The sequence below is a fragment of the Copadichromis virginalis genome, linkage group LG18 (assembly GCF_057382275.1).
Source record: "Copadichromis virginalis isolate Kocher_CV1m ecotype Utaka linkage group LG18, C_Virginalis_male_GT1.1, whole genome shotgun sequence".
Classification (NCBI taxonomy): Eukaryota; Metazoa; Chordata; class Actinopteri; order Cichliformes; family Cichlidae; genus Copadichromis; species Copadichromis virginalis.
This window is the reverse complement of record NC_140635.1, coordinates 8,029,675-8,042,302: the sequence shown is the minus strand read 5'-3', so window position 1 is coordinate 8,042,302 and position 12,628 is coordinate 8,029,675. Positions and strand designations below refer to the sequence as shown.

General features: G+C 38.2%; 1 protein-coding gene across 2 annotated transcripts in view; it reads left to right on the top strand.

The window, feature by feature from the left end:
• The window catches only part of LOC146687183 (contactin-associated protein-like 4), a 157,875-nt gene that overhangs the window by 114,874 nt on the left and 30,373 nt on the right, over window positions 1–12,628 (top strand). For both annotated transcript variants that reach the window (XM_085440006.1, XM_085440007.1), the window contains exons 14-16: window positions 5,037–5,199; window positions 6,628–6,755; window positions 8,153–8,323. In XM_085440006.1, coding sequence (XP_085296132.1) covers window positions 5,037–5,199; window positions 6,628–6,755; window positions 8,153–8,323 — 462 coding nt within the window. The remainder of the gene's footprint in view (window positions 1–5,036; window positions 5,200–6,627; window positions 6,756–8,152; window positions 8,324–12,628) is intronic.

The following is a 12,628-nucleotide window of genomic DNA, read 5'->3' as shown; positions in this document are numbered from 1 at the left end:
TTGTTCTCAGTGCTTGATATTGACTATGTATTTCCCTCTCTGAAAATAGATACTAGTTTATCAGTTCAGTTTCTGACAGCTTTATCTTAGACAACTTGAATTGCGTTATCTGTTGCTGCTGAAATTTTCTTTATGTACGTTAAACTTCAGTAATTCTCACTATTTAAACATCCTATTTAATCCTCATCCCTGTAATGTTTAAATTGTAGTTAAAATATTGGATTTGAGGTTTTAACTTGCTTTTTCCTTTGATGTGTGTTAAGAAAAAACTGGCAAATAAGACAAAAACTTGCTTTTAATTAATGTGTTTGGGTCAAAAAGAAAAAAATCAATAAAAAACTTGATTAGGCTGACTCTGTTCAGCTGGAGCTCACCACATCATACTCTCACTCTCAGCCAGAGAAGAACAAACTTACTTCACTCCTTTCTTCAAACTTAGTTTGGTTGCAGGGATTTTCTTGTCTTTCACAAATGATTCAGAAACATTGATTGTTCAGGATTTGTTAAAAACCTCCCCCTTTTGGAATGAGTATCGAGTTGGGTTAGTGTTTTCTTTTTTTGTTCATGTGTTTTGTTGTGATTTCATTGACTCAGAGGCGGTGAGTATTAGAAACAGAATTACAATTACTTTGATCCCTAAGTTGCATTAAATTTCTTTTAGTAGCAGTGGAATCAACAGATTATTCTTTCAGAGTCTGTGTAAAAGAGCACCCGAACATTGTTCGGTGTTGAGAAATAAAAACTAAAAACATTGATTTAACTTATCAAACGCTGGTCTCACGGCAAATTGTGATGAAATGCGATGCTTGTGAGGGGCAACCTAGCAAACTGATCTTTTTCTAAAGCTTTCCAAAAAAAACTAAACAAAAAAAGGAGGAAATAAAACAATTAACCCTCTCAGGCTCAACTTAAGTTTTTGTTGCTAATGCACAAAAGAATACCTGCAGTGATACTTCTGAGTAAAAACAACTCATAAAATATGTATGTGTGGTAATCAGGTTGTTAGCTTTTAACTGTTGCAAATCTGCAACGCCTGCATTGAGAGGGTTAAGAAAGAAAATGTAAAATATTGCTCACATGTGGACTTCAAACTTACTTAGAAGAAGTCCTTTGAGTTTTGTCCTTTCAACAACCCAAAAGTGGTCAAGAAATGTCAGCCTGTAGTAACGAAGCCGACTGACCCTCAGAAATGTCCGTCAGGTGTCTCAGCTAACCAGATAAACAGTTTAGTTTTCTTTTGATTGCTACCCATCCAATGCAGATCAGTGGGAGTCTTGAAAGTTTTTATCAATTCAGGACCTATAATGGAGTATATAAGGGAAAGAAACTGAAGAAACTTTTGGTCTGGTGGGTAATAGAATGATGGATGAAAGTGGGAAAAGTGGTCGAAAAGGAAGAATGAGCGGAGAAATAGAAGTTCCATTATAAACTCTCTGGCACTCCCTGGGAAAAATAAAGGAGTGCTGACTCAGCAGAGACATCTCCAAACACCCTCTCGCCATCTCTCCACCTACACTCTCTCAAAATGTGAAATACATATTTCAGCTTATACTGTCATCGTCCTCAATATGAAAAACAATATATTCAGTGTTAGGGTTAGAAGCTGGCAAGCATCCCTCCGCCTCAAACACTAGCTTTGTCTTTGGAGGATCATGTGGGCTCTTTCCATGCCGCACTCTATTTTCTCACAGCCCAGTCCATCTTGGGCACAATATGGCATCCAAAGAAAGTGCAATAAGTTATGTGTTGTGCAAATGGCAACATCTTAGCCTGCATTTGAAAATTGTGCTTAAAATTTTGAGACTCAGTTTTCTTTTAAAAGTTTGAAATAATTCATGACATTACAACTCCCACATAATACTTAGTGGGTTTAAAATGACCAATCAAATGACTGCAAGCGATTCTACAGTCATTCGATTGGTCAAATGACTGCAGGGGATTCTGGTACAGGTCAAGGCTGTTCTCACAGCAGTGTTTAAATAAAAAAGTATAATTTAAATAAAGTGAGATTAATATTTTTTTTTCTGCTGTAATTTATCTTTGCTGACTCTCTTCTAGTCTGTGAAGGTTCTCAGTCATCCAGGTCATCGTAGTCAAAGGAGCTTGCAAAGAAAAGCGTCTGGACTTCTAACTTAAAGAAGTCCAGACGCTTTTCTTTGTAAGCTCCTTTGACGACTCTCTTCTAGGTTTTTCCCACCAATATGGTCACACCTCCTGCACTTATATGTACTTACATGGAAAAACTAAGGCTGGGAGACCAATAATAAGACTGTTCCCTGCAGAACAGAGCAGATATCAATGACAGCAGACATGACTCTAAGTCATGCAACGCTAAAGGTGCTGCTGGGTGACAAAGCGGCTTGCAGATGCTCCAGAATTCTAGGAAAACTAAAGAAAGCTAATAAATCTAACAATCTTGTCTCAAAAAGAGATTATTTTCTCTTAAAGGAGGATCCCCCTTAAAGCTGAAGGTCATTTACAGAGAATAGTAAAATGCTTTTATCACAAAATAATCCGTCTAGTTGTTGTTTCATTTTGAATTTCATGATTTTATAGAACCGGACACTTACATAGGAACAAAAATATCCAATTTAATTTGATCAAAAACACCCTTCCAAATGCAAAACCTTGTCTTTCCATCTCCTGCTTCTTTTTTAGGCTCCGTTTATTGAAATCAGTGAAAACAGTTGTAAGAGTGAGATTTGTCTGTTTCAAGCATTGGAAGCTCCACAGGTTTTCCCAGTTTTCTGAAGATTATTTTTAAAAGGAGGAATTAGACTGATGGTAAATTAAAAGTAAAAAGCCTGTATTTAGAAGGCACGCATGCTGTAGTGAGAGTTCTGATATTTCCCGAGGTTTGAGTAAAGGATTTGCAGAAGTGCATCAGTTGCAGTCAGCTAATTTGGGCTGGCATTGAGAGCAGCAGGCTGAAGTTAAATAAGATGTGCTCAGTCTTTGAGAATAAAGATAAACATTTCTTTGATTTGACAGGAAGAATATCTGTTAGTGTAGGAAAATTATACCAGTTATGAAATGGAAGACTTTGACATTTCCCAATGTGTAAGCAGTCTAGCTGTAGTTTAGATATTAGAGATGCACTGAGTGAATTTTTCTTGGCCGATTATGATTTTTATCTTTGAATTGAGGATGTGGATTTTAGCCAATTCCAATTTTCCTTATCAGAACAATAACTGACAGGATATACAAAGAAAACTAAACTGTTACTCTATGCAGTATATTATTTTCACAATTACAAAAAAGTTCAACTTTACAGTTTCCTCCAAAACTTCAAGTAAATCACAGCATCTTCTCTCACTGAAACAATTGAAAACAAAATGCTTTGCTACTGGTGGTAGAAGGCAAGGCAAGTTTATTTGTATAGCACAATTCAACAACAAGGTGATTCAAAGTGCTTTACAGAGACATTAGAAACAAAAACAAATAAAAAGCATGATTTAAAATTGATTAAAACAAGCAAACAAACAAAACAGTATATAAAATCAAAACAGATAAAATCAGAACAGTAGATAAAATCAGTAGTTAAAATGTAAGTTTTGAAATTTAAGCTTAAGTGCGGATTTGGTGCTTTATTCAAATGCAGCTGAGAACAGGTGAGTCTTCAACCTGGATTTAAATAAACTGAGTGTTTCAGCTGATCTGAGGCTTTCTGGGAGTTTGTTCCAGATATAAGGAGCATAAAAGCTGAATGCAGCTTCTCCGTGTCTGGTTCTGACTCTGGGAACTGATAAAAGACCGGATCCAGATGACCTGAGGGATCTGGATGGTTCATACTGGGTCAGGAGGTCATTGATGTATTTTGGTCCTAAACCATTCAGAGCTTTATAGGCCAGCATCAGAACTTTAAAGTCTATCCTCTGACGGACAGGCAGCCAGTGTAAGGACCTCAGAGCTGGACTGATGTGGTCCACTTTTTTGGTCTTAGTGAGGACTCGAGCAGCAGAGTTCTGAATGAGCTGTAGTTGTCTGACTGATTTTTTTAGGTAGACCTGTAAAGATGCTGTTACAGTAATCAAGCCTACTAAAGATGAATGCATGGACTAGTTTTTCCAGGTCCTGTTGAGACATCAGATCTTTTATCCTTGATATATTCTTGAGGTGATAGTAAGCTGATTTTGTTATTGTCTTAATGTGTTTTTCTAAGTTTAGGTCTGCATCCATCACTACACCCAAATTTCTCGCCTGGTTTGTGGTTTTTAGGTGTATAGATTGAAGTTCTCTGGTGACCTGTAATCGTTTTTGTTTGGCACCAAAGACTATTACCTCAGTTTTGTTTTTGTTTAGCTGGAGAAAATTGTGGCACAACCAGTCATTGATTTCCTCAATGCATTTACCAAGAGAAGTGAAAACAATTAGCTGAAGATGAGCTGCTATTCAACCACCTTTACCCAACACATTTTACCTTACCAAACAAAAGCAGATGCAACAGATTTACGTAACAACTCTCCATAATTTGTCTGATAGCTGCTTTGATTCTTTGCTCATTCCGAGGCTGCTGGCTTGGAGCCTGATCTGAGATCTGCATAACTTTAACTTTAGCCACTTTGATTTATGGGTGTCTTTAAAATGTTCATGTTCAGCAGAGTCGGGATGATTTAGGTTCGATTAGGTTTGTTGTTGAGAACATTTTGCGGCAATCTCCTCACAGTTTGATGAACTTTGTGTCTTCACTCAAAATAAAGAACTTCTATGCTAATGATGTGTTAGCATGCATCTATGAGTTTGTGTATGGCTGTTTGGCAAGACTGACATGAACTGGCTCATAATGAGAGATCCATGCGACTGACGAGCCAGTGCCTGGAAATCCCTGGCTGTCCATCTCAATTAAATATTTTTAATTTAGCCTTTTGATTGCATCACGGTTTTCAACTCAGCAATAGGTAAAAAGAAGTAGAAGGATAAACATTTAACAGTTCCTTAGTTGGTGTTATTTAATAATAATAATAATAATAGTAGAAGTTGTAGTAGTAAAAAAATTTTATGTTGAAGCTACACATGAACATGATTGTGTGTTTCAGAGGGCTCTCCATTTAGCTGGTGGCTTGGCGGTCCAGGTCAAGGTCGAGTCCAGACTTACTGGGGAGGAGCTCATCCAGGAAGCCAGCAGTGTGCCTGCGGCCTGCAGGGCGACTGTGTGGATCTACAACACTACTGCAACTGTGATGCAGATCGCCTGGAGTGGTACTGACCTTTAAAAATTCATAGGCATTATTATTACTTTGTTCATTTCATGCCAGGTTTGCTCTCTCAACATTATTTCATAAACTATGGTAGCCCTGCCACAGTCCAACATTAATGATCCATTCTAGTTTGAGGGGCTTCCTCCTCTCTGTGGTAACTTTTGGTTGGTTTGCCAGTGATTTGTTTGTACTGGAATGAATTATTTACAGCAGGGGTGGCCAACCACATGCCAGTGTGCAGGGTTTTTTGTCTAACTAATCAACTCAGCAAGTGAGTTCGCTAATGAAGTCTTCTCTGCTAATCAGACAGGTGGAGTTTGGGTTGTAAAACAAAACCTGCAGAGTCTTGGCTCTCAGTAGCACACTCAGCTCTCTACCTGTAATTTAAAAAATGCAGCATCAGCAGGTATTAGGTATGTGCTCTCTCTTTTGGGCTTAGATTTAGAGTTTGTATGAGCATTTTTCAGGTTACCTCCCATGCATTTAAACATTACTACCTGTAACGATAACTGAAAAAACGTAGGTACACCAAAAGCTGTAATTTCTAAAAGATAAAAGAAAACACTAAAGTAGGCAGGTATTTATTTCTGATCAAATTCTTGTGTTAATCCTTTCAGATTGTGGGATTCATTATTCTGAATATGACTTATTTTTGAATACACGGACAAACAGACTTTCTAGCCTCGAGTAATAAATTATTGCTCTTTACTTACCGTCCTTCATGCTGTGAACAATCCTGCTGCTTTCATCACACTTCACCTTCTACTTTCTCTCATCTCGCTGTCAAGCTTTCCAGCGCAGACACAGGCTTTACAGATGTGCTTTGCGAGTATGCCACTCATTTCCAGTCTTGGATAAAATTCTCACCTGACAGCGAGACTGTCTTGTAGATTATCTGAACATGTGTGTAAATGGACGCCGCTGCTCATTCGGCTGTCTGTCTGGAGAGCGCTTTTGGAAAAGGCTGTCACAGAAACTGGCGGAGATGGAGTGTTGAGTGTCAGGTTGGATATGATACGATCTGTCTCACTGTTAAATTGTCTTCCTGAAAATTTGTCTTGCACATAAAACAGGTTGTGGCAGATTATTACAGCAGTCTAGACTTTTTTTCAGCGGTGCCATTTGCTTGTAGATTTATGCAAGCAAATTAGCCTAATTAGCATACATGTCAAAGCAGTTAATCCCAATAAAAAGTAATTTGTCCTTTTTCATGGTTTTTCTCATCTTCTTCCCTCTCTTCTCATTTTTCTTGCTCCTACTCCAACTTCCTTTTTCATCGATTCCTCCTCTTTCCCGTTTTCCTTCCTAATCATTCTTCATGTGTTTCTTCTCACCCTTGTCTCCTGCTCTCTCAATCTCTCACCACCTTTTCCTTCTCCCTGCTTACTTTTCTTCATCTCTTCTTCCTTTCTCATCTTCCTCTTTACAGGACTGAAGACTCAGGCCTTCTGACCCATAAGGACACCCTCCCGGTTAGGTCTTTGGTGCTGGGTGACATCCAGAGGCCAGGGTCGGAGGCTGCCTACCGGGTGGGACCACTCCGTTGCCATGGAGACAGTAAGTCTCCATAACTGCTTGGTTACAGCAGACGGAAAGCTGACAAAAATCATCCTATTTATAGGTTTTATGTGACCACACATCATTATATAAATGACCACCTGGAAGGCAAAACAAAGCTCTCTATCGCTGCCTGCCAGTTGTTTTTTGGTTGTTGTTTTTTTTATAACAAGTTTGTTTAGCCAAAATTCTGGATGGTTGTTAAATAATATGCACTAATGACTTGCCGTCAGTGTCCTAAATCTGCCATACCAAATGTCCACATTGCACAAGTATGCCTGTCTGCAAACTGTAGAATAGAGCAGCATTAAAGCTTAACCATTTAATCCCAGCCCATGTATTTTAATTTGTTTAAATGCTGAATTTGGGCAGTGTTTTTGGAGGTGTTAAGCATCAATATCATTGGTTTAGACGAGTTAAGTTGTGGTCATGCATTAATTTGGACTGGTTTCTGAAAAGTTAACCATCTACTTAATTGGTTTGGACAGCTTTGAACAAGTTTTAACATTGTTTTCATCGGTTTGGACAGTTGGTAGGAAGGGCTTAACGATGATTTCATTGGTTTGGACAAGTTTCACTGGGATTAAACATCTATTCCAACTGGATATGTCCCATTTTAATCAAAGCCTAACCTTTGACACTGGAGAATTTCATGGTCTTCACCGTTCTGAAATGGTGACATTTTTAACCAATCATGAAAAGAAATACATAAAGCAGTCTGTTTTATTGTACACTTTGATCCTGGAAGCAGGTTACAGATATGATTTGTCTACAAGATATTTTTAAACATGATGATGCTCTGACTTGGACTTTGCTCTTTTTAGAAATCCAGAAAGTCTATTCAAACACGTTTGTTTCCCTGCTTTTTAGAGGAGGTCAGATGTTTGTGAACAGAAACAGAAGGTTGACAAGCTTGTGGCCCATTTTGGGCAGCTTGTTGGAACTTTCCCTTGAGATCTCAGTCATGTGACACAGATCTATAAATTCTGGAAGTAATGCCATTTCCTTAATGTAAAAGATGCTGAGTACTAAATTTAAAAAAAAAAATAGACTAGAAGTTTTAGTATCAAGCTTAGAAAAAAGGATTATGTGTCTAATGTTTAATTAATTATGAATTAAATGGATTCTTATGGGTTCAGCACCTTCTCCTCCTTCTAGCTATCACTAACATAACTGTTACTAATCCATATTTCCTTTTAAGTCTTCATTCTCTGTTAACTGCTTCTCATTAAGAATAAAATACAAGGTAAATCAAAGTCAAAGTATCGCACTGACTTTGTTCTTCTTTTCATTGATTGCTGTTCCAGTCACTGTGTAAATGCTTCACAACATTGATAAATAAGTGTTATGAGCTACATTTAATGTTCATGACACAATGTTTTTATCATGCTTCTTAGAGAACTTCTGGAATGCCGCATTTTTCGACAAGGAGACGTCGTACCTGCACTTCCCCACCTTCCATGGAGAGCTGAGCGCCGACATCTCCTTCCTTTTTAAAACCACGAGCTCCTCTGGTGTGTTCCTGGAAAACCTGGGCATCAAAGACTTCATTCGCATCGAACTGAGCTGTGAGTACTGTAGGAGCTTGAGGGCACCAATTTAATGAGGATTAGAGTGATGTGTCACTAAAACCTGGAACTTAAAGTTTTAATCTGGATTTGTGTAAACCCAGAGGTTAAAGACTTTATCTGTGTCAAAACTGTCCTGTAGGCACAAATATTACCTTTTTAAAACATCACTGTATCTTCCTGTGTCTTGCACAATCTGAATGCAAACAAGCTACATTAATTTGACACAAGGATACCATTTGTAACTTTGGCAATGGTTTGCTGCAACATTACCCTCGATTCTTCCAGGACACCGTCAAACCTAGCTGCAGGAAACCGAATAATGACGATATCTGAATCATCACAATCATCATCCCAACAGTTCGGGATAAAGTCGAGTACCTGAACTCAACCTTACATGCAGGAATTTTAATTCCAAACAAAAATAAGCTAACACTTTATTTGTTTATGTTCTGCCCAACTCTGCTCAGATCAGCTGTGTTTGTGGCCCAAAGACCTGCTGCCAACAGGGACACTGCAGAGCGCCCTCTGGTGGACAAAATGTGCAGCATCAACAGTCATAGCATGGCTAAATGGTGTTTCTCTTCTTTACTTTTGAAATTTTCATTTCTAAATGCTAGCTTTCTGTGCTACCTGCAGAATCTTCTAGCAACTTAATATTTAATGAATAATCGTTTTTGAAAATATTTAATTTAATGGAGACATTTAGCCAGAGGAAGCCAGAAGAAGAGAACTGTGGCACAGTCTTTGGCATGGCTATGGACATCACTTTTTTTATTGTGCAAAAGGACAAGAATGTGATGGTAAAGTTGAAAATGCATCTACAGAAACAACTCCATTATGCTGCTAACACAGCTTTGGCGCTTTGCTAACATCTGCACAGACAGCATGCTGATGCTCAGTAGCCAAGAATACAGTGTGATGTTAAAGCTGAGTGAACTGTAGCCTGTAGGTTTATATTGTTAAATACTAATTATGAGACAATGCCACACAGCAATTAATTTGTATGCACATAATGTCTTTGATATGCTGTTTAGCAATGGTGGTGATAAATGATTGGTACCAATGTGAACCCAGTGGAAGTCAATAAGAGAATTGAACTGATAAGTTGAAATTCTTCTTTTCCCTCATCTAATGGCAACCCTGGTTTACAGAATGAGTGTACCCTAAGAGTTTAAACTAAAAAAAAGTTGAACTTTGAACTCAGAAGTGTCACTCCATGCTGGCCATCAGACAGAGTGCATGTTTAAGTCATGTGTCCATCTTCTATATACTTTCTATAGTATCATTTAGGAAATAGCAGAACTACACTCATGGATGCTCATTACTTTGCCTACAGCACTGCAGTGCAGCAAAGTGACAGGTACACATTTATGAGCCAGTTTTATAGTCACTTTAGTTTGAGGTTAGTTTGCAGTGTTATCGCTGCACTGCTTTTTGCATTTTCCTAAAAAATTGATTTAAAGGGACACATACACAGCTGAATACAGGGACACTGCTGGAGCAACAGCTTTTCTCCTCAGGGAAATCACTGTCAGCGAGGTTGTTTCAGATCTGAACAGTGTTGCTTTGTTGGCAGCTGCCTCAGATCACTCTGTAACGCTGCAGCTGGGCCTGAGAACAATTTCTAAATGAAGTTACTGCAGGATATTGTTTCATCTTGTTCTGTGCTCACAGAGTAATACATCTTCTCCTTCCAAACCATGAAGGATGAGAGTTTGTTACACAACTGCCATCATGTCTTTTTGTTCGAATGAACACCGCAGGAAGCTTTTTTTCTCGCGGATGTGCAAAAAGGTGCAGCACTTTAAAATGTGATTACGGTAGACTTTTCACTTCCTGCTCAGTGTTACCAAAACTGCTTCCCTGGCTTCTGTCAGAGCTTGGTGAAAGGATGATCTATACCATGACACTATAGATTTATCAGCCAGCTAGGATTTAGTTACAGCCTTTATTTCATATATCATATATATAGATCTGTGAGTTGCTTCATCGTGTGCGTGTGTGCGTGTGTGCGTGTGTGTGTGTGTGTGTGTGTGTGTGTGTGTGTGTGTTGAGAAAAAAAACCTGAGTGTTACGCACTATGTGCTTCAGCAAACAGTGACCCTGCTCTGTAACTTTACATGGCCTCCCACTTCACATGGCTTTGACAGTTGGTATGGTTACTAAACACTCCCACTTTGCAAAAATAAAATTTACAGTTGATCAGTGGATATCTAGAAGGAAAGAAATTTCACAAAGTAACTTGCTGCAACAGTAGAATCCTGTTACAGTATAGAAAATCCTTTATTTCACAAATGGTTATGAAGACAAACTGGAGAGCAAGGTGCTTCGTTTTTTTTATACCTGTGGCAGTAGAATTAAAAACACCTGAATTCAAAGTCCATGATGTATAATTTATGATACTCCAAATGTGTTCGTCTGCATACGTGTTTCTGTTTGCAGGGAACAGAGTGGCACTTTCACCCACTACAAATGTGCTCCCAGGCCATCCTCCAAAACCCCATCTGTATGTTGGGGCGTGGATGACTGATGCGTCGGTCAAATGCTGATTGGTTGGCAAATGGACCGGAATAGGGAAGGGAGTGACAGCAACTTTACCAAGAATTGGAGAAACTTGAAAAATCTTGAACTTGACTTGAGAAGAAAAAGATTTAAAACAATACAGCATGAAAAGTGGAGACAAACACTCAGTTTCACTTCAGGTCTCTATATATTCTAACTTCACTGCTTCCTGCAGCTGGCTGATAGATGTACAACAGATGGTCTCTGCAGGTTGTTGGACAGACTGTGACTGAGGTGTGGCCTAATACTTTTGCCTGTATAATGTTACTGTATTGGGTGACTTTTGTTTTGTTGACCCACTCTTTGGAATATGTGAATTGGGAGCTGTCTGGGAGCCGGTCTGTGAGTCGTTTGGTACTGGGTTGCGGGACTTGAGGCTCAGGTGTGAAATGTTTGGTTTTCAGGGTTTTTATCGGTTTTCAGTGTTATTTTGTTATCGTTTTTATTGTTAACTCTGTTTTCCTGGGTCTTTTCACGTGTGTTATGAATAAATCTTCTTTTTTCGGTACCGGTACTAGTTTTATTTTGTTGTATTTATCCGCGACACCTTAAAGGCCAGTCCGTGAAAATATTGTCGGGCATAAACCGGTCCGTGGCGCAAAAAAGGTTGGGGACCGCTACTCTAGAACATTTTTTTTTATTGAATTAGTTAACAAATACTAAAGCCTGCTGTATGGTGGTGACAGCCCCTCCAAAACATTAGTGTTGTACTTTTGGGTATTCTAGTTTTTGTGAGTAAAATATAAGTATTTTATTGTAAGTACTGTATTTTGGCAAGGTGTCTGTGTGTTGAATCCATATAGTTTCTTGATAGTTTTAAGAATGTGATATCTGACATATTTTTCCAAAAGAGAAGTGTTTCCACAGTCACTTTAACATACAGATGAGCCGTGGGCCACTGCAGACACTGTCATGTCATGTGAGGGCCACTTTAGTGTTCAAGTACTTCAAAGTAAAACAAGCAAACAAGAAAACACAGACAAATATTTCAGAAAATGAAGTGTTTTGTTTGCTTTTTTTTTTCAAATTTCAAATATTGTATAACATGACAAAACTGCAAGCGTGAACACAGTTTATTTTTCTCACTTTTAACTAACTGAAGCCTTTCGTTGAACTACCAAATAAACAAATTGGTGCTGTCTTTCTGGCCAGGAACATGGACGCACAATTTTGTTCGTATTTAACAAAATAAAAATGCAGACATGAGTGTACACATTAGTTTCTGACTACTAGTGAAAATTGTTTTCTTTTAATTAATTCCCTCACTGAACTAACACAACCAAACCCTCAACATGTTTGTGCTCTCTGCTCATATTGCCTTCATATTAAATCATTTTTGCTCTGTAAAGAACTTATTTTAACATTGCACACAACAATAAACAAATCCTCCCTAACAAAAAAAGTAACTTCAAGGGTCAAATTACATTATATTTCTTCACATCAATATATGGGCTGAAAGTAGAGGTGATGTGGGCCCTAAGTGGCCCCCAGGGCGCGAGTTTGAGACCCCCGCTATAGAGAGTTGCACAATGAAATACACAGATTTTAGTTTGTTAGTATTTACTAAAAGCTTCTTAAATAATATGAGGTTGTTTCTAATGAATTGTTGTTTTTTTTTATTTTAAAAGGAGGACCCTCTTAAAGCTTAAGGTCATTTACACAGAATACTAAAAGACTCTTATCACAAAATAATCAGTCTAAATTTTAACAGCCTATGAGTTTTGTGATTTAATTTATATA